Raw genomic sequence first — 22,768 nt, 5'->3', positions numbered from 1 at the left:
GGCACGACGCTACGACAGCTTGCTCGAAGTATCTCCACAAAAGGCAGGCATCCACCAGCACCAGACAAATGCAGACCAGGGCTGGGGTGGGAAGGACACAGCTTTTCTTGTCTTTTTGAGTCTTCTCTTTCCTTCCATTTATAGAACTCTTTCAAAAGCAATTCGTTAGGGGAGCCTGGGTGGCTCAGTCGGTTAAGCATCCGACTTCGGCTCAGGTCACGATCTCACGGTCGATGAGTTGGAGCCCCGCATCGGGCTCGGTGCTGACGGCTCGGAGCCTGGAACCTGCTTCTGATTCTGTGTCTCCTGCTCTCTCTGCCCCTCCCCCACTCATGCTCTGTCTCTCTCTGTCTCAAAAATAAATAAACATTAAAAAAAAAAAGCAGTTCATTAATGACTGAAGAGATCTTTTTTAAAAAACTGTACATAATAAACACATATTCAATTCAAAGAATCAGATAAACACAAAAAGTGTTTTAAAAATAGAAAAAATCAAAAAGAAAATATCCTATAGCAAGCTGTCTGCGCAGATACAGATTAGAAAGAGCATGAGGACTTGTATGGTATTAAATATCATATTGTAAACATGTCCCATGATATTAAAGATCTTTTGAAACTTTATTTTGAAGACTGAAAAATAAAAATTGACACATTCTTTCTTTAGACATGTTAATGTATTCCATCAGTGACAAGCAAGTTTTACTCTACAGTCACTCAAAATATGTTCTGAACTTTATTATAAGACAACTAACTATTCCTCCTTTATTTCTAAGCTACTATACTGCAGTCTCTAACTACAGAAAAGACCTCCCAACATGAAAGCACCCCATCCTTAGAAACTTTAAGCTTCATAAGATCTCCAGACTGACAAGGTGGCGATATGACAAACACCTCATCACGACAGCTGGGAGAGGAGAAGGAGTGCCCCTATCGCAGATATCAACTAGCATCCTTTTTCCCAGGCATCACACGTGCATATCAACGGTAGTCTTGCCAAAGTAAACACCCCTGCACTTTCCTCCCTTGCTTCTATCTGGAGAGAGAGAGAAATAAGAGGGAGAAACAGAGAAGAGGGTAAGGCCATGCCAAGTCAATGAAAAGTATATTTTGTAGACATATAACCTGGCAATAGCATCAAATCACATCATTACTCCACCTACATGCAGGACGAAGCTCTAAGCCCCCAGTTAAGTTAGGCTCACATGACAAAACCTTTTCAACCTCCTGCAATTACACAATACAAAGCAGAAGAAAAGCTCCAGAAGACTTGTACCAAACTGTGGCCACCATAAGAACATTCCCTCGTGCACAGTTGGCTGTTACTTGCTTGTGTCCCATTTTGAGGGACATGGGGACAGAAATGTCTTTTGTGCAGCTTCTCTAGGATGACAGACATTAACAGAAATGCATGGATGGATTTACAGCTGGCATGGATCAATTTCTAGTTATTTTACAATTATTGACTGGGGAACTCAAAGAGGCCTTGCTACTTGCCAGACAAAAAGCTAACCCCACCCCTTTATAAATCTTGAGGAAAAAAACAAAGAAACATGAAAACTGATGTATTCTGGAAAGAGCGCATGCCAAGACAAAATTATAACCAACTCAAAGCTGAGAATCAAGTAACAAACATACCTCCAGAATAGAGCTGGAGAAAACTCGCCGGCTTGGCAAGTTACCCTTACTGCCGCAACCTTTGCTGCGACTGGAAGTGACGGCAGGCTTTTTCACTTCAAGTAAAAGACTTCTGTCAGGGTGAACATATTTTAATCCACCACATGCATTTGTGCCATGTCATTTACAAAGACAAAACCTGACTACTTCATGAGCCTGCCTTTGTTGTGTCACTCCACAAGCCCGGTGTACATGTTCCCAAGGCTCACAGAAGAAAAAAAAATATGTGTGTGTGTGTGTCTGTGTGTGTGAAGTATATATAAAGAGAGGATAGGGGAAGAGAGGGTGGGGGAAGCAACAGTGTAATATACATGCAGAGCATATGTACAGCTATACATACATCTTGGAAATGGTGATCGACAAGATGGAGATACATGGTTAAAATATGCTGCATTCTAGGGGCGCCTGGGTGGTGCAGTCGGTTGGGCGTCCGACTTCAGCCAGGTCACGATCTCGCGGTCCGTGAGTTCGAGCCCCGCGTCGGGCTCTGGGCTGATGGCTCAGAGCCTGGAGCCTGTTTCCGATTCTGTGTCTCCCTCTCTCTGTGCCCCTCCCCCGTTCATGCTCTGTCTCTCTCTGTCCCAAAAATAAATAAACGTTGAAAAAAAAAATTAAAAAAAAAAATATGCTGCATTCTAAAGGAGGATGGAATTTAATTTTTTTTTAACGTTTATTTATTTTTGAGACGGAGACAGAGCATGAGCAGGGGTGGGGCTGAGAAAGAGGGAGACACAGAATCTGAAGCAGGCTCCAGGCTCCGAGCTGTCAGCACAGAGCCCGACGCGGGGCTCGAACTCACGGACCGCGAGATCGTGACCTGAGCCGAAGTCAGACACTTAACCGCCTGAGCCACCCAGGCGCCCCAAAAGGAGGATGGTATTTAGATCTTGTTCTTTTTGATGGATGCCTTCAGGGTTGGAACTCAGCAAATTTCTTTACAATATACTGAGTTCCTCAAGGAGTTAAAAAAAAAATTTTGAAGCATCCATACGTTCTCCTGTCACCTATGTATAACAGAATGACGGGAACATTCTAGAGATAACATGGAAAGGCGGGGAGGAGTTGGAAAAGAAAAATTATGCCTCAAATGGGCAAGGCAGAGATACAATGCTCATACTAGAAAATTAAAAAATGATTTTTAGTGAGCTGAAGAAATAAGTGGGAAATAAATGGAAAATACAGTAAGCATTTAAAAAGGTGAATCTTTAGGGATGCATGGGTGGCTCAGTGGGTTGAGCATGAGCATCTGCTTAGGCTCCAGTCATGGTCTCACAGGTGGTGAGTTCAAACCCTACATCAGGCTCTCCGCTGTCAGTGCAGACCAGATGCAGGGCTCAATCTCACAACCCTGAGATCATGACCTGAGCCAAAATCAAGAGTCTGACACTTACCGACTGAGCCACCTGGCCACCCATTGACCCTTTCAATACAGTGACTGCTAACAGCATTTACACCACTGCCTATGACTAAACCACTTCTACTAATCAGAGTTAAGTTTTCAATAACAAAAATCCAATTTAACCAAGAAAATAGAGGCTTTCAACTTTAACTATTTTTCTTTTTTTAAAATGGTTTTTTTTTAATAACTAAAGAAAATTAAAATAGATGTGACTCTTGGAATTGGTAACCTATTCATAAGCAAAATTACTTTATGAAAAGTCAATTTATAAGCATATAGAACTTTGCATTCTCTTAGAACTCGTGTATTTATATATTTATTCATCAAGGTAAAAGACTTGAAAGAAAAGTGCATTAACAACCTTGTCCTCATTTTAAACAGATAGAAACAAAGGGCACAAAGAAACAAAGCAATTTGCCTAAAATTACCTGGAGGAGTACTTGAGAGGGAGTGGAAGGGGGGACAGAGAGAAGTCTATTCCAGATAAAAATATTGTTCAAAAAACTCTGTAGAAAAATAAGAGTTTACTCTCTAACAGTTTTTAATGATACAACATGGATGCCTGCTACATTTCAAAGACACAGAATCAATACAGATGCTGGTGAAAGCATTTAAGTTGTTTTCATTTTGTTTCATGAAAAGAAAATACCGAAAACAACTGAATCTTTACCCACAACATAGAATATTAATCTATATGTCTGAATAAAACCCCTCACCTATCATTTTCTGCCCATTCTACCACCATCTTTGTAAAACTCTAACAATAACAGCAAGAATTCATAAATTGAAATTAACACAGTATTCATGTAGATCCCGTTGTTCGTAAATCATGCTTAAAATGTCTTAAGATATGACAACAAAATGCAATATATGATCCTGGGATGTATCCTGTTCCAGGAGGAAACATTACTATGAATATTATTGGCATCTGGATTAAAGAGTAAACTACTGAAGGGGCCTCTAGGTGGTTCAGTTAGTTAAGTGTTTGACTTTGGCTCAGGTCATGATCTCAACAGTTTGTTAAGTTCGAGCACTGCCTCAGGCTCCATGCTGACAGCTCAGAGCCTGGAACCTGCTTCGGATTATGTCTCCCTCTCTCTCCTCCCCACCCCCATTTGTGCTCTGTCTTTGCCTCTCAAAAATGAATAAACGTTTAAAAAAAATTTTTTTTTAAGATTAAACTATTGCATTAATGCTAGATGTCCTGATTTTGACAACTGTTCTTGGTTATGTAAGAAACAATACATAAAAATAATTTATTTTTGAAGGAGAGACAGTGCAAGTAGGGGAGGGGCAGAGAGAGAGAGAAACACAGAATCCAAAGCAGGCTCCAGGCTCCGAGCTGTCAGCACAGAGCCCGACGCAGGGCTCGAACCCATGAACAGCGAGATAATGACTGGAGCAAAAGTCAGACACTTAACCAACTGAGCCACCCAGGCACCCGAAGAAACACACTAATTTTTAAAGGGCGGAAGTGTTAAGGGGCAAACTGGCATGACGTATGCAACCCATGCTAAATGGTTCGGAGAAGGAATGTGTATGTGTGCGGGCACGCATAGAAAGAGGCAGAATGGTAATCCATGAGTGCTAGATGGGTCTGAGTAAAGTTCTTTGTTCTTAGGAAATTTCTGAAACTTAAAAATGTAAAATAAAAAATTTAAGAAAATAATTTTGAAATTAAAATTTTCTGTAGTGTCTACAAAATACCTTTACCGTGTGCAACACAAAGCATACACACCTACATGCAAGAACATCATCTAGCCCTGCTTATGTTCAGGTTTTAATTTTACAACACACAGTAAAAATCAGGTACCAGCTCTTTCCTGTCCTTCTACCATAGCTGTGAGGGAAAAGCCTACTTTTAGGAAAAAGACTAATTTTTCTATTACATTAATTAACCTGCTATGAACAAGAAATATTCTTGGGATCATTAATTAAGTTGAAAACTGCATTCATGGTTATATAACTACATCCCCAATTTGTTTCCTTTTTTTTTGTTTTTTAATTTTACAAATCTCCAAAATGGTCAATGACATAGTTTCTTTCAACTCTATTCAGAGTCTGACTTTTACAGGGAAAACCTGTGGAATACCTTCACTTTAAATTTCTCATAAAGTTCAGTAAAACATAAAACATACAATTCACTAAATCCACTGCAGGAGTAAAGTGGACATATATTACTGTGAATACATACATATATTATTGTGAATATATTACATTTAATCTTAAATATAATCTAGGGGTACCTGGGGGGCTCAGTCAGTTGGGCATCCAACCCATGATTTCATCTCAGGTCATGAACTCATGGTTTGTGGGCACAAGCCCCACGTCGGGCTCTGTGCTGATAGCACAGACGCTGCTTGGGATTCATTCTTTCTCCCTTCCTTCCTCCCTCCCTCCTTCCCTCTCTCTCTCCCTCCCTCCCTCTCTCTCTCTCTCTCCCTCCCTCAAAATAAATAAATAAACATTAAAAAAAAATCTGCAGCAAGCCTATCTCTATTCTCAACAAGAATCCTGCTACATTAACACATCTTTATTGTCCAAAGTAGAAAAATAATCAATTCATCTCTTACCTCCCCTGCAAATAGTTTACCTTGCACATAAAAAAAGAAAGTTTCTTCCTTTATATATTGGTGATCTTCTGAGGACAAGGAAATGGATAATTGCTACAAACCTGGTCCTTTTCTATCCATATCAATCACCTCTCTCAAAATACAACATAATAGAGCAAACATTTTTTAACAAGTACACTTGAAAATAACTTTATGAAAATATACAATAATATTTCATTTAACCAGTATCCTTTGCACTGTTGACATTCACAGGTGAGAAATTTTTTTGGAATACTGCAGTTTACAACCTGACAGGCCGAAACTTTTCAATTCAAAATAACTTAGAAGGAAACTTTAGTTCTAATATGCATTCGCCCATTCCTTGTCCTTAAATAGATTATTCTTAATCTCTGGTAGTGTTGCAATAATGAATACGTTATTTCATTAAGCAATACCACACAAGGCCTGCTAGAGTGGCCAGGGCTGCCTGCCTTCATGTTCCCTCTCCATGAGTATAGTATGCCCATCATGCTGTGGTATTTTTACTTCCTGCATGTACTCACCATATGTATGACGTTTTCATGTCTTTTTTATGCCTCCAGTAATTTCTCCTTTGTCCATTCACCTAACCCTAAAAGTCCCCTTACTCTTTCAAATATTGTTGGTAAAAGCACTATAGGTTAAAAACTCGATAATAACAAAATTTGCTAAATTGTGCCCCAACTAAGATCACCCAGGCAGTGGGGACCTAATTTGCAGCTCACTCCCTGTGCAACCTTTAAGTTGACAGTCTCCTTGAACAGTTCTCTTATCGTTTGTAACAGGAATGATAGAAGTCCTGCCCGTTTCAACCAATTATCAACACCAAATAAGACACTGGACTTGGAAACTCTTGGTTAAATGAAAAGCGCTAAAAACAAGTTATCAACTATTTTCACTGTGATGCTGGTTATCAACAAAACTCATGAGGGATACAGCACTACCTAGAAACGTTCTGTGGGTTTCCAAGTGTTTTGGGTTTGGAGCTATAGTTCCAGGCATTCAGTTAGCTATGTTTCTGAGAATCAACCTAAAGAAACGTTAAAGGATTATATTTAGTGCATAAGCAGAAAATGTATACAAACAGGTCTGTAATCGCCGATAAAACTAGCCCTGAGACACTGACCGGTGTCTCAAGAGAATACTAAACACAATCTAGAATTAAATTTATAGTCATTGTTTTAAACAGGCAGAGGATATTTAAACACAGAGTTAAGTATGTAACTTTGTAGTCATTTATCATAAAAGATGGGCAAATGAGAAGTTAGCTAGAAAACTCCTCTAAACTTTTAATCTCATCAACAAATTTCTATGACAATGAAAACATCTGATGAGTTTGCCACAAGTAATCATGAATTATTGGTGCTGATCATTCCATTACATTTTCTTGAAAATAGCCTGGTGCCGTTTGAGTCAATCATATTCTGCCCAGGGCTATGTAGCTTACCTCGAATTATTTCAGAATCATCTAAAATGACTCATTTTTCTATTAAAATGATGAATGGGCTAAATGAGGTATGTAATAAATACTGCAGGTTTGTAAACAGATTCCCGCTCTCTGGAGAATGGAGGCCTTACTTCATTTGGCAATTCTGCCCCTCGGTATTTTCAGGAGAAGCCATCCTTAAAATATAGTTAGTAAAGAAAAGAGTGGAGAGAGTCACATTGGAACAAAATGTTGAATGTCTTTCTGGTTAACGGAATAACCCCAGGCTACGTGGAAATAAACCTTCCCACGCCCAAAAGCAGGGCATAGTTTAAAACATCAAGAAACTCAGAAAGAACATAATTCAGTCCCATTTAGGAATCACATCTAAGCAATAAAATCAGGGATACATAAAAGAAATAAATATAGAGTGGTTCAAGAATGCGTAACACTGTGAAAGTTTCCATGTCCAAAACCCAAAAATGAAGCAGATCTCATTGGACACCGTATGTCAGAGTAAGCATCACTGCTATTCGATTCACTGCTGAATTCACTAAGTCACAGGTCTGCTCACAATGGGTTGAAAGCAATTCTCCAAAGCCGACATCAGAACTGGCAGCTTTGGGACTTGCCATGAAGACAAACTGAAAAGACTGTTGGTGAACAAAAAAGAGCACATTTGTCTTACGGTCTCATTTACAACATAATGTGCAAAAATCTTACTTGGGATTTGTAAGGACTGACAGACTTCGTTATACTTATGTTAAACTTTTAATTTGTTAAAGGTTAAACCTCACACCGAGGGCCATATTTCTTAGCCTCTTCAGCAGGAAATGAGATTATGATGCCAGTTCGATAAAATTCCAAGGCCCTAATGACAGTTCATTTCAGACCAGGCAGTGAAGCAAATAAGTTAACCATAAATGCCAGATCATTATAAAGAGATGGAATCATAACCAGCCCTTTGCACCTTAGTTACCTATGGATTTCTACTCAGTGCTCTCCATACCTCACCTTGACACCCATAATGACCCACCTGATGGGACGTCAATAAGCTATTTACAGCAGGGCTACCACATAGGATACCACTCGACACGAGCTGCCCTCAGCCAGCCAGCTTGCAAGCAACTTGATGCACTTTTTTCAGGACGTTTCGAATGGAAATATGACAGCACATTCTAAGCAGAGTTGCTCCTCATGGTGGTCTTTTAATACAACTAGTTGTAAGCAAGAACATCAACAGCATTATTCTCAACTGTGCTACTTCTTCTCTAATCACTATGTCAACAAGGTCAAACAGGTAGTTCCTCGGACAAAAGCAACACGAGCAAACTGTGGTCACCTGTACAATGTGTCCACTGGACAGCCTCGCTGTCCCTGACAGTGAGATTTAATCTCCACTGCGCGAAGAACACTCAGCCATTCTCTGCTCCAGGCCCCACGGTATCTGCTGAGCATGGATGCCTCTCTAAGGCTACTTGGTAATGCTGAGATCCCAGGTATTCCCGTAAAGCTGGATGAGGACAGGGTTTGACTATGTACATTTGAGAAGTATATTCATCTGGTTAAGCTTTCAGTACGTAAGTTAACACTGAAATCTGTAATAACAGTCCTATTCTCTCTCTGGGCTCTTAACATAAGGCTAGGCTGGCAAACTGAGACAAAACGTCTTTCTCCTTTTCCACCGCAGGAGCAAATAAACACACCTGAAGCTGCCCTACCTTTCCATGGGATATTTCACGAACAATCTCTTCACAGGGCTCCGTGCACTCCGGCTGACAATAATGCTGCTTTACACACAGAAAGTAAGGACCATATGGTAACAAAGAACAAAGGGAGATGGCATCCGCATGCTTTGTCCTGGCAACAATAATGGCCTGCTGATTCCAAACACACAGGAGGCAAATGTGTGCAGTGCACCTTGGCTCCACCAGTCTTGAGGGATAATGCCCTTTAAATTTCCTGTTAAGAGAGTAACTGAGACTTGTAGATGGATCCCTGGTCCCATTCTTACCAATAAGGCTGAGGAAAATATCTTCTACCGACATGGCTTAGATCCCTCAAACATCAAGTAGAAATTCTATATTTAAATCGTCTTCAAAAGCAAAAGCTCAAAATCATTAACTTCATTTTTGGCATTGAAAGCAAATTAATACGCCATGCATGTCAAAACATTTTGGGCTTGGCGTCTTTTGCAAGAAAACCAGCACACAGTATATAGAACACATCAATAGAGATTATAATCAAAGCGCTAAATTGCACCCAAAAAACTGCAACAGTTTTTTTTTAAGTATATTTAAGAGCCCAAGAACCCAGGAAAGCTGCTGCAACACAGCAATGTGGCTCACCTGGTTAATCTTAACGACACTAAAAGCCCTGAGTGATCAGCCTTACTGTTCTTCTACAGAGAATTTGAGCAAGAGCCATGCTGATCATTTTGATCATTTCAAAATGACAATCCCAACTGCATCCTTTGGCCTTGGGCAGAACCTCACTTATATTTGGGCAGCGCTGGTATTCTTATCTACTTCTTTTAATTTAGTCATTTTCCTCCATACCCCAAATTTCAAAACCTTTTTCTCTTTGACCATGAAATTTCAACTGTCACAGTTTGAAGCACAAACAAAACATAGAACTGAAAATCACACAGCACAAAATTAATCAATTCTTCTTCTTGATTGCTTCACTGGTGCATTTCAGACAAAAAGGAAACTGGGGATAAAAAGTGACATTTTGGTGAAACAGTCACTTAAATTTAGAAAAACTAAATTTATGCATTCACCTACCCCATTTTTTTAGTGTTATTTTTTCTAAACACTACAAGGTTTTACAGATTCAAAGAAATATGACATAAGTAGAAGAAGAGTTGAAGAATGACCCTCCCACAAACCCTGCACCTTGTAGGAGAGTCTTCAAAGAAAACTAAGCAGATATATATAATTCATCTTTGCATGCCCAGCAACTAACCGTGTGTAACACATTGTAGGTGTTCAATAAATTTGCGAAAGAGGGAGGTGCAGAAAGGGACCAAATCTGACTAATGATCTCATCTAGAGTCAAACAAAATAATTAGTGCGGTATCTGAGTCCAGAATCCTCCCCAATTCCACACAGAAGTCACACTGCACAATATGCACTTAACCAAGAATGTTTTTCATTGATAGCTACTTTTTCTATTTAAAATAAGAGGATTTCTAATAACAGAAACCTTGGAGTCACCCCTGCCACTTCTTTCAACTGTTCAAATCTAAAATCTTCTAAGTACTATCATCTAAATATCTCTTACTTGTCCTCTTTTCTCTCCATCCCCACTAGCACTGTCCAAATTCCAGCACCACCGCCCTCAAATAGGATTAATGAAGACTTTGAACTTGTCTCTTTCCACTTACTTCCTCCTCTACTCTGTCCTGCCCACTTCACTAGGTTAAGATATCAAAATGCCTACCTAACCATTTCATTTCTCCCCTTATATGTATATGGTGCAGGGTTCTCTGGATCGCATACACAGAACTCATGATCTTAGCCCCGCCGACCTCTTCTCATCACTTAACACTCCCTGCCCTGGACTTCCCACTTGGCAACTCCTTGCGGTATACCGCTGGCCCCACGCCTCCATGCTTTCACCTGCAACATGAAAGCATCCCTACTCCTCAACCATATGCGTGATCCCTGCTCATTCCTCAACACACAGCTCAGGCACCACTTCCCTAAGAAGTCTTTTCTATTCTTTCCCATGCCCTCTCTCATTTTCAGGGCTTGAGTAGATTCAATTCTTCCTTTAATCAACCAACAAGTATTAATTGACTAATTCCCCTTTGCTAGGCACTTATATATTAGGCACTCAATGTGTGTTGAATAAACGAATGCACATGTGGCAATGAGTTAAAAGTCCCTGCTTTCACAAAAGTCAGAATTCTCTCAAGAATGTAAGTAGCATGGCTAACAGAGTTAGTGCTTCTTACCATTATTTTTAATGTATCAGTCTCCCACACTATACTGTGAATTTCTTAAGAATAAGATTTTGTCTTTTTCATTTATATACACTTGGTATGTATCTAGCCCAGTGTTTTTCACACAGTAAGCACTCACTAAAACATCCATCCAATGGGTGAAGAACACTACTGCATAATTAGAGGTATATTTATTTGACTATTTCCTTAAGTAAACTGTGGACTCTTTTAAAGTTTAGGTTAAGAAAAGAAAAAATAAAATACTGCATAGTTCTGTGTGGTAACAAAAAATGACTAATGTTAAGTCAACAAAATTTAATTAGACAGAAAAGAGTAAACCAAAATTTTAATTCACATTTTAAAAAGAAATTAAATGTAATTCCAAAGTTAAAAAAGACAGAACTCCCTACTCTTTAATTTTTTTTTAAAAATCTAATGACACAGAAAATATTAGATTTATATACGTACAAGGTCTTAAAGATACACAGAATGTCAAGGTGAACTTTACAGGTTGCCTGGTGCTGTCCTTTTATTTAATCTTCATTCTTTATGGAGGGACTTCCCTGCACTTAAGAAACACTCATTCCTATCAGTGAACTGCCTCTCTAAAACTTCTGGGTAAAAATCAGCTAAGAGATCAGTACCAGTCAGTGAGAAGGAGAGTGAGGGGCTAGTATGGGCTTCTCGGATCTAGAGCAGCACTGAACAGCTTCTCCAGTTAAAGCATTTCTTCCTAAAGGCAAAGTCTGATCTGATCCGATTTTAAAACTTCAACAACAGGACTACCGTCTTTGCCCTTCAAAGAGCTTCAGTAAAGCCAGCTGCTACAACTGTGGGAAGAGAAGCCTGGACGGAGACAGCAATCTAAATGTCAACTGTCAGCGGGTGGAGGAAAAGGGGACTGGGGAAGGCATTCGTTTTATTTCACAGTAGCAATATCACATCAGTTTTGTTTCTTTTTTCCTAGCTCTCCTGAAAGACAGCTTTCCAATTCCTTCAAACATGTGAAACCCAACCTTTACTTTCTTATTGGCTGCAACATCTGGGCTCTAAATAAAGAGGAACAAAATCAATGTTTGATCACCATTCCACGAGTCTCACATGTTAGGGTTAAGAATGGCCGCAACTGGGGCCCAGCACTCCCAGCAGAAACATGCTAACATTCTCGAAGTGACTCTCACAGGAATAACGGGTGCTGGGGATGCCTACTTCTCCAGCTGAGAATCAAAGTACTAAAGGACAACATTAGACTTAAATCACTTAAATCCTGTTTTATAAGTTGCTAGATTGTAGAATCTAGAAACCTGGACTGTAGAGATATGGGGGAAAAGGAAGAATAAACTTTATACCCTCTAAATATTACACGTGCAGTAATGTTTATTTTCTTTAGAATCTTTTTAAATCTTTATTTGTGGTAATATACACATAACATAAAATCTGCCCTCTTAACCATTTAGAAGTGAAGAGTTCAGGAAAAGGACATTAACATTGTTATTCAACCAATCTCCAGAACTGTTTTCATCTTGCAAAACGGAAACTCCATACCCATGAAAAAGTGCTCCATTTCTCCCTCCCCACAACCCAGGACAACCACCCTTCCAGAATTTCTCTCTATAGATCTGACTCCTCTAGCTTCATGTAAGTGGAGTCACACAGTATTTGTCTTTTTGTGACTGGATTATTTCACTCACCATAATATCCTCAAGGTTCATCTATGTTGCACTGTGTCAGAATTTCCTTCCTTTTTAAACCTGAATAACATGCCACTGTTAAGTCCATACCACATTTTGTTTATGCATTCATCTACTCATATACACTTGGGTTGTTTCCACTTTTTGCCTGTTATGAATAATGTTGCTATGTACAAATATCTCTTTGAGACCCTGCTTTCAAATCTTTTAGATAAATACCCAGATGTGGGATGGCTGAATCATATGGTAATTCTATTTTTAATTTTTTGAGTAACTGCCATAATGTTTTCCATAGTGGCTATATCATTTTACATTCCCACAACATCCTTGCCAATACTTGTTATTGTAGGTTTTTTTGATAGCAGCCATCCTAACGAGTATGAGACAGACAGTTCCTTAGTAATTTGTACATTTTCCAAATTTTCTATAATGTCCTGTATTATCTTATTAGAAGAAAATGCTGTGAAATGCAGTCATCAATCGTTAAAAGTGATCACACAAATACATATTTATGAATACAGAATGATCTTTACATATAGTCTAAATTGTTTTAATGTACAGGTTACTGTAAGAGTTATATGAGACTATGTATGCCATCACCTATGTTTGGGGAACTACATATAAATATATTAATATAAATGTTTTATACAGACTTAGTGGAATGTGGAAAGGAATACAAAAATAATAAACCAGAATATTAACAGTAATTGTCTCTGGATAGTGTTAATCCAAGTGATCTCAATATTTTTCTATTTACTTTCTGACTTTTATCCAATGAATATGCATGCCTTCTAAAATGAATAACAACAATACAGGGGGGTTAACCTCGTATCAGGTAGCTAAATTGCTATGGGCAGCCATGTTGCTGTGGCCTTGAACTACCACTCAAATCTCTAAGAACACTCAAGCCAGGACAGATCAACTATAATCCTATTGTATAAATTCCACTTTTAGTACCTAAGTGCTGTGAGGGCTCTGTTTTGGCTAATATTATGATAGGTGCCAAAATCTGGAAGATACTATAAGTTGTTATCTATACCCTATAACCCCAGAATCAAGAAAGAAGAGACCTACAAAACAGTATGACCCTGGACATTTCTTTCTTGGGCCATCACTTCTGTTCTGGCTTTACTGTCTACCCATTTAGCCTGGACCCTGGGTTAGTCTTTGGAGAAATGGATTCATTACACATCGGCTTCCTTTTATTTTCTCTAATGGCATGTGGTCATAGCAGTTGGCCTCTCAAAGAAAGGACCAAGGGAAAAAATACGAGAGAACACAAAGTGACCCTATTCTTATCAATTTTTCAACAATTCTCAATGGCCTGCTGAACAAGGGACATCCCCCTCAGTTCTGCAATCAAAGTTCTCCAATATATAGTCTCATGTTACTTCTCCACTGATTTCCCAACTGTACTCCAATGAACACTAGTGGTCCTGAGAAGTTACATGTGGGTTTCTAGGAAGACTGAAGTGGGCAGTAAGCTGTCGGGACACCAAACTTCAACCAGAGCAGCCCCACTTTTCCCTAACAATGGAAAATCCTTTGATAAGTTATGTCGCACAGAGAAGACAGGATGTTATTTAGCCATCAAAAAGTACATTTCACAAGAACATTCACTGATATAAGAAACCGTTCATGATGGTAAATGCTATATACAGCATTATACAAATTCTTATATATTCTTATGTATACACAAATTCTTAAAGTATGTAATTGATCTAAGAATCAACATTGACTAGAGGTGCCTGAGTGGCTCCATTGCTTAAGTGTCTGACTTGATTTCAGCTCAAGTCATGATCTTAGGGTTGTGAGATGGAGCCCCGGGGTCAGGCCCTGTGCTGAGCACGGAGCCTGCTTAAGATTCTCTTCCTCTCTCTTTCTCTGCCCCTCTCTCCAACCCCTCTCTTAAAAAAAAATTGTCTAGAGGAAACACACCCCAGTGTAAATCACAGTTATGTAAGAATGACAGATTTATGGGTGCCTTTTAAATTTTCCCCTATCAATAATCAATTTTAAACGTTTATATAATCTTTCCTCTTAAACTGTTTCAAAATGTTTCTTTTAAAAAAAGTATCCCTTTTCTTTAAAAATATAGTTCCCCAAAGCCTTTGCTATGCATCTTTCCCTTTCTAAAGCCCAGAAAGTGATTGATCAAAACTTACTCACCTTTGCTGGAGACTTCCCAGACTAACATCTGGTGGTTGCAAGCAGGGATAGAAACAAGATAGGCTGCTTGCCCCAGAGGTTTCAAAGACAATGAAATCAAAATCAAGGGGAAGGGGGTGGGGGCGGGGAGGGAGGCAAGCAGAGCAAACAAGCAATACCTTCAGGGAAGATGCATGTGCCAGTGTCTCAGTGTTGATCATCACTGCAATAATTCTCAAGTTACCTGCCTTAAAAAGTCCTTCAAGGTTAATCTTAGCAAATTGTCAACAACTTGTAAGAGGAAAAAAAACAAAACAAACAAACAAAAAAACAAAAAAAAAAACAGAAAAAAAAAAATCTAAGGAAAGAGAACATGCATTTTGTCAACACTGAAAGCTGGCCAGAAGTACTTAGCTTTTCCCGAACATCAGAGATTTCCTTGTAGACAAGACATTTCTACTAAATCTTTAATACTCACCAGGTGCTTTGCCTTGGCTCGTTCTTCTTCACTTGATATCCTTTCTCGAAGAATAGCTCTGGTTAACTGCTCATTGGCAAAAGCCCTCTCTCGGTCCAGTTCTTTGCTTTGCTTAAGTCTGAAAAGACAGGAAAGGACTAACTTAGGAAAAACTATTTTACTGGTTATTAGTTAACAAAATACTTTAATAGAGAAGCAGCCAAAAATCACTCTGGCCTATAATTTATTAAAAGCACGTATATTTTCTGGGGCGCCTGAGTGGCTCAGTTAATAAGCATCTGACTTCGGCTCAGATCATGATCTCATGGTTTGTGGGTTCAAGCCCCACGTCGGGTTCTGTGCTGACAACTCAGAGCCTGGAGCCTGCTTTGGATTCTAGGTCTCCATCTCTCTCTGCCCCTCCCTCACTCACTCTCTCTCTCTGTCTCTCAAAAATAAATATTAAAAAAAAAAAAAGTGCGTATATTTTCTATTAAGCCCCCATGCAGCCCCTACCCAAACATTTAAAATAGCAGAATTCAAATCCCGGAAAAAGTTAATTGATAGGACTATTAGACTAGTTTTACAAAGTTCTTCCTATGTAAAACTGAAACGTGCCCACCTAAAAATTCCATCCCTGGTGCCTGCCTCCTTTGTCTTCTGGAATATAAGCAGTAAGTCTAATTAACAGGCCATCTACAAGACAAATATTTGAAAGTAACCATCATCTTCCCCTCAAAACTGACTCATTCAACTGTTTGTTGAATACACACCAGCCATGGAAAGAAGCACGATGACACAGTGCTGAACAAGAAGGATGGGTCCCTGTCCTCATGGATCTTACATAACAGCAGGGAACTAAAAACATAATTAAGATGTCTTCCCTCCAGATGAATTACTCCCATTTTCCAAGGATCCTCATATGCAAAAATGGCAAGACCTTTCCACAGCAGAGGTCCTCACTTCTGGAAGGACTCCAATTTGTCCCTTAGCTCCAAACTAAATGTAACACTATGGACACAAAATAAGAAATAAGTCTAGCAAAATAAGAAAGCAGAACTTCACCCTCTAAGATCTGTACAGAATACTGATTGTGTTAATGAAGCATCCGACAACACTGGGTTTATCAGTAACCTCATCACACAATTACATCATAGTCAGTTACCATCCACTAAAACCCCTCATTGTGCATGAAAAAGATAAATTACTTTGGTACCTATTTCTACCATAATGCCTGGCACATAAAGGTATTCAGTAATCAGTGAATGAGAAGATATTTCAGTCTAATCTCATGAACAAAGACTTTCTGATTGCCTTTTCTTCTTTGAGAGAATAACCCCTGTATACCATCATATCCCTAAAGGTACAAGCACTGCTTTAAAAAGAAAAGGTAAAATTGTTATGTTGGTATAAGTGAAATTCTGAATGAAATCTACTTTGTAAGTGGGAATGATGAGCACCAAATTGAATTCAATACTACTCTATTAAATTTAGTCTTAAAATGATTTTTGAAAAGAACTAAAGAAAATAAAAGTCTTTGCTACTATTTTTAAACTCCCACATCATCCAGATACTCTGAAATTCTCAGAAATCACTTATAACCAAACTTGATTATAATCAATTATAATTAAAAATATAATTAGAAATTACCTTGTAAAATATATTCCAAAAAATTAAACCTGTGTGTTTTTAGGTCTTGAATAAAGACGAATAACAGAAACACATTAAAACCTACACTTTGAAAATCTCTAATGCAAAAGTAACCTCTAGAAACTTTTCCTTAAGGGATGCCTGGGTGGCTCAGTCGGTTAAGCGTCCAAGTTTGGCTCAGGTCATGATCTCACAATTGGTGGGTTCAAGCCTCACCTCGGGCTCTGAGCTGAAAGCTTGGAGCCTGGAGCCTGCTTCGGATTCTGTGTCTCCCTCTCTCTCTGCCCTTTCCCCCACTTGTGCTCTCTCTCTCACTTAAAAAATAAATAAATAAACATTAAAAAAAAAATTAGGAACTTCTCCTGAAACAGTAAGTACAATTACACTGACACAAATCAAATTTCTCCATACTATTTCACAGTGAGTTCAGCAACATCAATACCAATACAGTAACTCAGTGGACCTGCATAATCGAAAAAGAACACCAATAATGCAAAATCTTGTCACTTCCAAGCAGCAGTTCCAAAAGTATCCATAAATGAGCAGCAGTGGCAGCATCCATGGGAAATTGTGAGAAATGCAAATACTTGGACACCACTCACATCTACTGAATTAGAAAGTCTGGGGGTAGTGTCTCCAAACTGCCTTTTAATAAGCCCTCCAGGTGATTCTAATGCTTACTAAACCAAGAGCCACAGCCCTCAACTAGCAAAATATACTTCTACTCACATAAATCCTGGAGGCCCTATATATAAAAGGAGAACATCAAAAATGAAGTGGTCCTCATCAAGCTAGTGTGCCGGTCACTGCTGAGGTTACCGTATAAGGTAACAAGATGGTGCAGTTAAATAAAGCATTTTACTGGCATGGCACCTGCATGTAAAAGATATTACCTATGTTACAAGTCAGGTGGAAACTAAAAATAATAAAAATCACCATCATGTATAGATCACCTACTATATGCCGAGCACTGTGCTAGGGACATTACATACATATATACAACTATTACAAAAATTACATTATTAGTTCATTAACATAAAATGAATTCTGTACAACTAGATTTTCTATCTTCTACCACATGTGGTATATATCATATTTTAAAGTAGTATTTATTTAATAATAACTGCCTACTTTTTAAAATTTAGTTTACTCACATATACCAATTTTAACTACAAATGTAGTTAAAAGGAGTTCAAGCTTAAAAGTTTTGACAAGGTAATGAAAAAGAAGCAAACTACTATGTTTGGGGTGCCCAGGTGGCTCAGTCAGTTAAGTGTCCAACTCTTGATTTTGGCTCATGAATCTCATGGTTCATGGGATCAAGTCCCACATTGGGCTCTGAGCTGACAGCACAGAACCTACTTGGGATTCTCCTTCTCCTGTCTCTCCCCCCACTCACTCTCTCTCTCAAAATAAACTTTAAAAAAAAAAAAAAGCAAAAACATATACACAACTTCAATGTTATAATAAAAATAAAGGTTATCAGTTTGTAATATTTGGTACAGAGGCACAGACTTTGGAGTTGGGAGTCCTGGGTCCAGAACAAGGCTCTAGCACTTACTAGCTGAGTCAATGCTTGAGCCAACCTCCCTGGGTCTTGTTATTCTCATGAGTAAAATGAACTGGTGTAATACCTACCTTAAAGGGTTCTACGTACACAAAGCACTTAGCATGATGCCTGTAATACAATAAGCACTCACCACTATTAGGGTAAGTAGCAGTATTAGTAACAGTACTCACTATGGGGTCAGGAACACAGAGAAAGCAATAGTATTCTGAAAAGAAGAAGCAAATCTCCAAGTTCGCTAAATATACCATGACTATACATAGCTTGGTCTTCTCCATCTTTGTTTCCAAGTTTTCACTAATAAGAAGTTCTGCTTTATTGTTACGACCTTCAAGAACTTCCAAAATTGAAAATGGCAATGCCCTTGCAGCCCTATCCCTTCACCTGCTCCTTTGTTTCTTCCCCACTTGCCTATAAGTTCTGTAAGGGCAAGAAGGTGGTCTGTTTTTGTTCACTGCTATATTCCCGGTGCTTTTACCAGTGCCTGCCACAGAGTAAGGGCTCAACAAATACTTGTTGAATGTATGCATGCAAGAATGAATGAGTAGCATGTTTCCAACCACAAAGAAAGAAAGAAAGAAAGAAAGAAAGAAAGAAAGAAAGAAAGAAAGAAAGAAAGAAAGAGAAAGAAAGAAAAAGGAAGGAAGAAAAGAAAAAGAAAGAAAGAAAGAAAGAAAGAGAAAGAAAGAAAAAGGAAGGAAGAAAAGAAAAAGAAAGAAAGAAAGAAAGAAAAGAAAAGAAAAGAAAAGAAAAGAAAAGAAAAGAAAAGAAAAGAAAAGAAAAAAGAAAAGAAAAGAAGGAAAGAAACAGGGGGAGGGAGGGATGGAGGAAAACCAGCTGCAGAACATAGAAAGAAGACTGGGGGATTTACAAAACAACTGGTGAGACCAGCTGAACCCCACAAGGGCCAAGCCACCGGGTTGCAAGTGTCACAAGTGTGATATAATCCCAGACTACACGAAATACCCTAAAACAGAAGGATGTTACAATACTTTTATTATAGATGGAAATTCTATACTCCACAATACTTCAGAGTCTCTGGCATATCAGCACCTAATTGTGCTGGACTCTTGGCTGCAGAGAGACTAGATGGGCACAAAGTGACTAAAAAGAAAATTATTTCCCCTTCTTAATAAATTCTTAGCCACTTTTATTCACCATTACAAATAGACCTGCATCTTCAGAAAGGCTGGCGGTAGGGCCAGAACAAATTCTTATTACCTGTCAGCAACTAATCTATCTGTACAATCTAATGAACCTGTTTGCTCAGCTTTAAAATGTGAAGGTTGAACTGTACCATCTTAAGGCCACTTGCAGGTACAAGTTTTACAAACATCATACATTAAATACATTATTCCTCATCCTGTACAAACCCTTAAGAAAGGTGGTGGTAGGGGACAAATGAAACTAAGAAGTATCATTTCCAAATTTTCACTCAGTGGGCACTTCTATTTCTTGTGTCATCCTTAGACTTTCCCACTACTTAATAAAAACCATGTACTAGGGGCGCCTGGGTGGCTCAGTCCAATTCGATTGCAGTTCAGGTCATGGTCTCACGGTTCATGGGTTCAGGCCCTACGTCAGGCTCAGAGCTAACAACTCGGAGCCTGCTTGGGATTTTCCTTGTCTCTCTCTCTACCCCCCCCCCATCCTCCTCCCCTGTTTGCATGGGTTCTCTCTTCCTCTCTCTCAAAATTAAAAAAAAAAGAAAGAAAGAAAAAAAAAGAAAAGAAAAAATGGGATTCACAAATTCATCCGATACATAATTACTGAGTATCAGACACTATTGTGATTACTGAGAGCAAAATGGTGAGCACAAGAGACACACAGTCCTTATCCTCATGAAGCTTAAACTCTGATGGTTTTTTGTTTTTTTTTTTTTAAGTGAGGTTGCTATGAAACTATATTGATGGGAGCCAAAATGTGAATTGAAATCTAAAGGATATTAACTGAGGAACCTCGGGAAGGAGAATGAGTTTTAGAGGAAACATCTGAGAAAGCATTTTCTTTAGAGCTCTGTGACTGCTGTCTCAGACACCAATGGCTGGCATATTTAGGGTCACTGAGGGAACGCTTTTAAAACATACAGCACACACAAACACACACACAATTGTCAATAAAAATTAGTGCAGGGCTTGAAAGGGGATTTCAAATGAATGGCCTTTGCAATTTTAGAAAAGGATTTTAGAAAATTTTACAAGTTTTCCTTACTGACATACTATTTTGGAGGGCAGATTTCAGATAGATGGTGTCACTAAATGAGGTTTCCTTTTTACTTCGGAAGTAAAAGCAACAGATTAAAAATTTCTATATTGTAATCTTCCTAATTTCCCCAAATCTCTCCTCCACGAAATTCATTTATAGCAATACTTTCTTCTAATTAAGTTTCCTCTTTCACTGATTCATTTAAAACATTTTACAACTGCTTTGCAAAGAAAAACTGCCTGTATTCTCAGAAGCTCCCAATTCTTTTCTGAGCTTCCTCTCGGGGGCCCTTGCTTTTATTATTCCACCAAGCTACTCTGTTCAATGGCCGTCTATGAAAGGTAGACGGCTGTATGATCGTCTGATTTTCCTCGTATTTTGCGCCAAGTGAGATGAGCCTGTTTTCTGGACCTCATTGAATGCTACCGGCCCAATGGTGGAGTTGCACACCAGAAGCCAGGTGGTTGGGTAAACACTCCACTAGGGAAACAAGAGTGAAGTGCTCATTGACAACAGAAGGCAGCACTTTACTTTTAAGGTCCCTCTTAGGTGAAAAGAGGGTATGAGATAAAACAGGTCTTGCATTATTAACTTGGGTTTCCAAAGCTTTAAGAATTATCTCAAGATAAAACTAGCCAAACCAAATATTTTGGAGAATACATTCCCTTTTTATTTACTGGCATTCCCCACTTATTATTTCAGATCTCCTGGTCTAATATTATTCTACATTAAGCCCCTGATTTAAGTTTCATTTAAATCTCCTTCTTTTAAATACATATCTCTCCTCATTTAAATTCTCTAGAGTTTTAAGCAAAGAAGTAGGAGTTTAGTGTAAACTTTTCTTATTTGCATTAAGTAATTGGATAGCTTGCCTAAGCTTAATGAAACAAATACCAGTCAGCTCTGCCCTTATACCTCAAGCCCTAGCAACTTCGCTCTTTTTCTCAGTATATTCTCCATCAGGTGAGAGACTTAAGTACACCAGCAAAATGAATTTCTAAAAACCAGCCAAATCTCCTATAATGAATATTATATTTTTCCTTTTAAGTGGAAAAAAAATAAACTACTCATATATTCAGCTTTCATAGCTATCTATAATCTAGTCCTACCTATTTCAGTTTCTATGTAAAAACCAGCCTTTATTATTTTATTCCAAAGAACCTAAAGATTTCAAGAAAGTGGGAAGGACATTTTAATGATAGCTTTGGCTACCCATTTTTTGTACAGTAAACCTCATTATCCTCCATGAAGGAGGCACTGTCATCCCCCTTCTTTACATGAGAAAGACTGGGGTGTGGAAAAGCACATGGGAAGGAGACAGAGAACAACCTGATTGGATTTCCAAAGCTATGCTCTTAAATGTCCTAAAGAGTCAACCCCTCTGCCGGAATTCGTTTCTATTACATCACTCACTTTGTGGTCATACACGGACAGTTTTTAAATCTGATATTATTCATAATTATTTTTTAAAACCTCATTTTTTATTTGTTTCCGCTACATCAAGTCAGATTCTGCCAAAGTCAAAATTATTACCAGCCTTTCCCCAAAGTGGTGTGGCTTTCAGTGGCCCTATATGTTTCTCTGAACCTGCACACTGTTCATGTGGCCATTCACGACACTTAGATTTATCTTCATCCGGGTTGACACGTAAGTAATTCTATACAATTCTAGCTTAGAAAATTACTTTATAATTTAATGTATAAGGCCATTATATTACTGAGGAACAATAACAAGAACCTCAGATAATGGGCAACAATAAACGGGAAATGAAGATTGTTAGAGATACAGTAACTTGATGAAATGATTGATCTACAACTGAACTGTGACCATTATACACAGACAATATCTGCAAAGTATTGCAATGCACTTGACTCAGACTGTTTCAAACACTGCAAGAGAAAAATGAGCGACTACAACCTCAAAGGTCATTTCTAATGCTAATGATGAATTTTATTTTAATGCATCATACTTTGTCAGAACATGCTGAACCAGCATTCAAAATACTGTTTAC

The 22,768-nt window shown here is 38.5% G+C and overlaps 1 protein-coding gene across 5 annotated transcripts in view; it reads right to left on the bottom strand.

Annotated features, from left to right (window-relative positions):
- The window catches only part of CHCHD3 (coiled-coil-helix-coiled-coil-helix domain containing 3), a 286,302-nt gene that overhangs the window by 163,537 nt on the left and 99,997 nt on the right, over positions 1–22,768 (bottom strand). For all 5 annotated transcript variants that reach the window (XM_040471925.1, XM_040471929.1, XM_040471926.1 and 2 more), the window contains exon 4: positions 15,357–15,474. In XM_040471925.1, the coding sequence (XP_040327859.1) occupies positions 15,357–15,474 (118 nt within the window). The remainder of the gene's footprint in view (positions 1–15,356; positions 15,475–22,768) is intronic.

The sequence above is a fragment of the Herpailurus yagouaroundi genome, unplaced genomic scaffold (assembly GCF_014898765.1).
Source record: "Herpailurus yagouaroundi ecotype Mexico unplaced genomic scaffold, PumYag 100, whole genome shotgun sequence".
In the NCBI taxonomy this organism is placed as follows: domain Eukaryota; kingdom Metazoa; phylum Chordata; class Mammalia; order Carnivora; family Felidae; genus Herpailurus; species Herpailurus yagouaroundi.
This window is presented reverse-complemented; position numbering and strand designations above follow the sequence as displayed.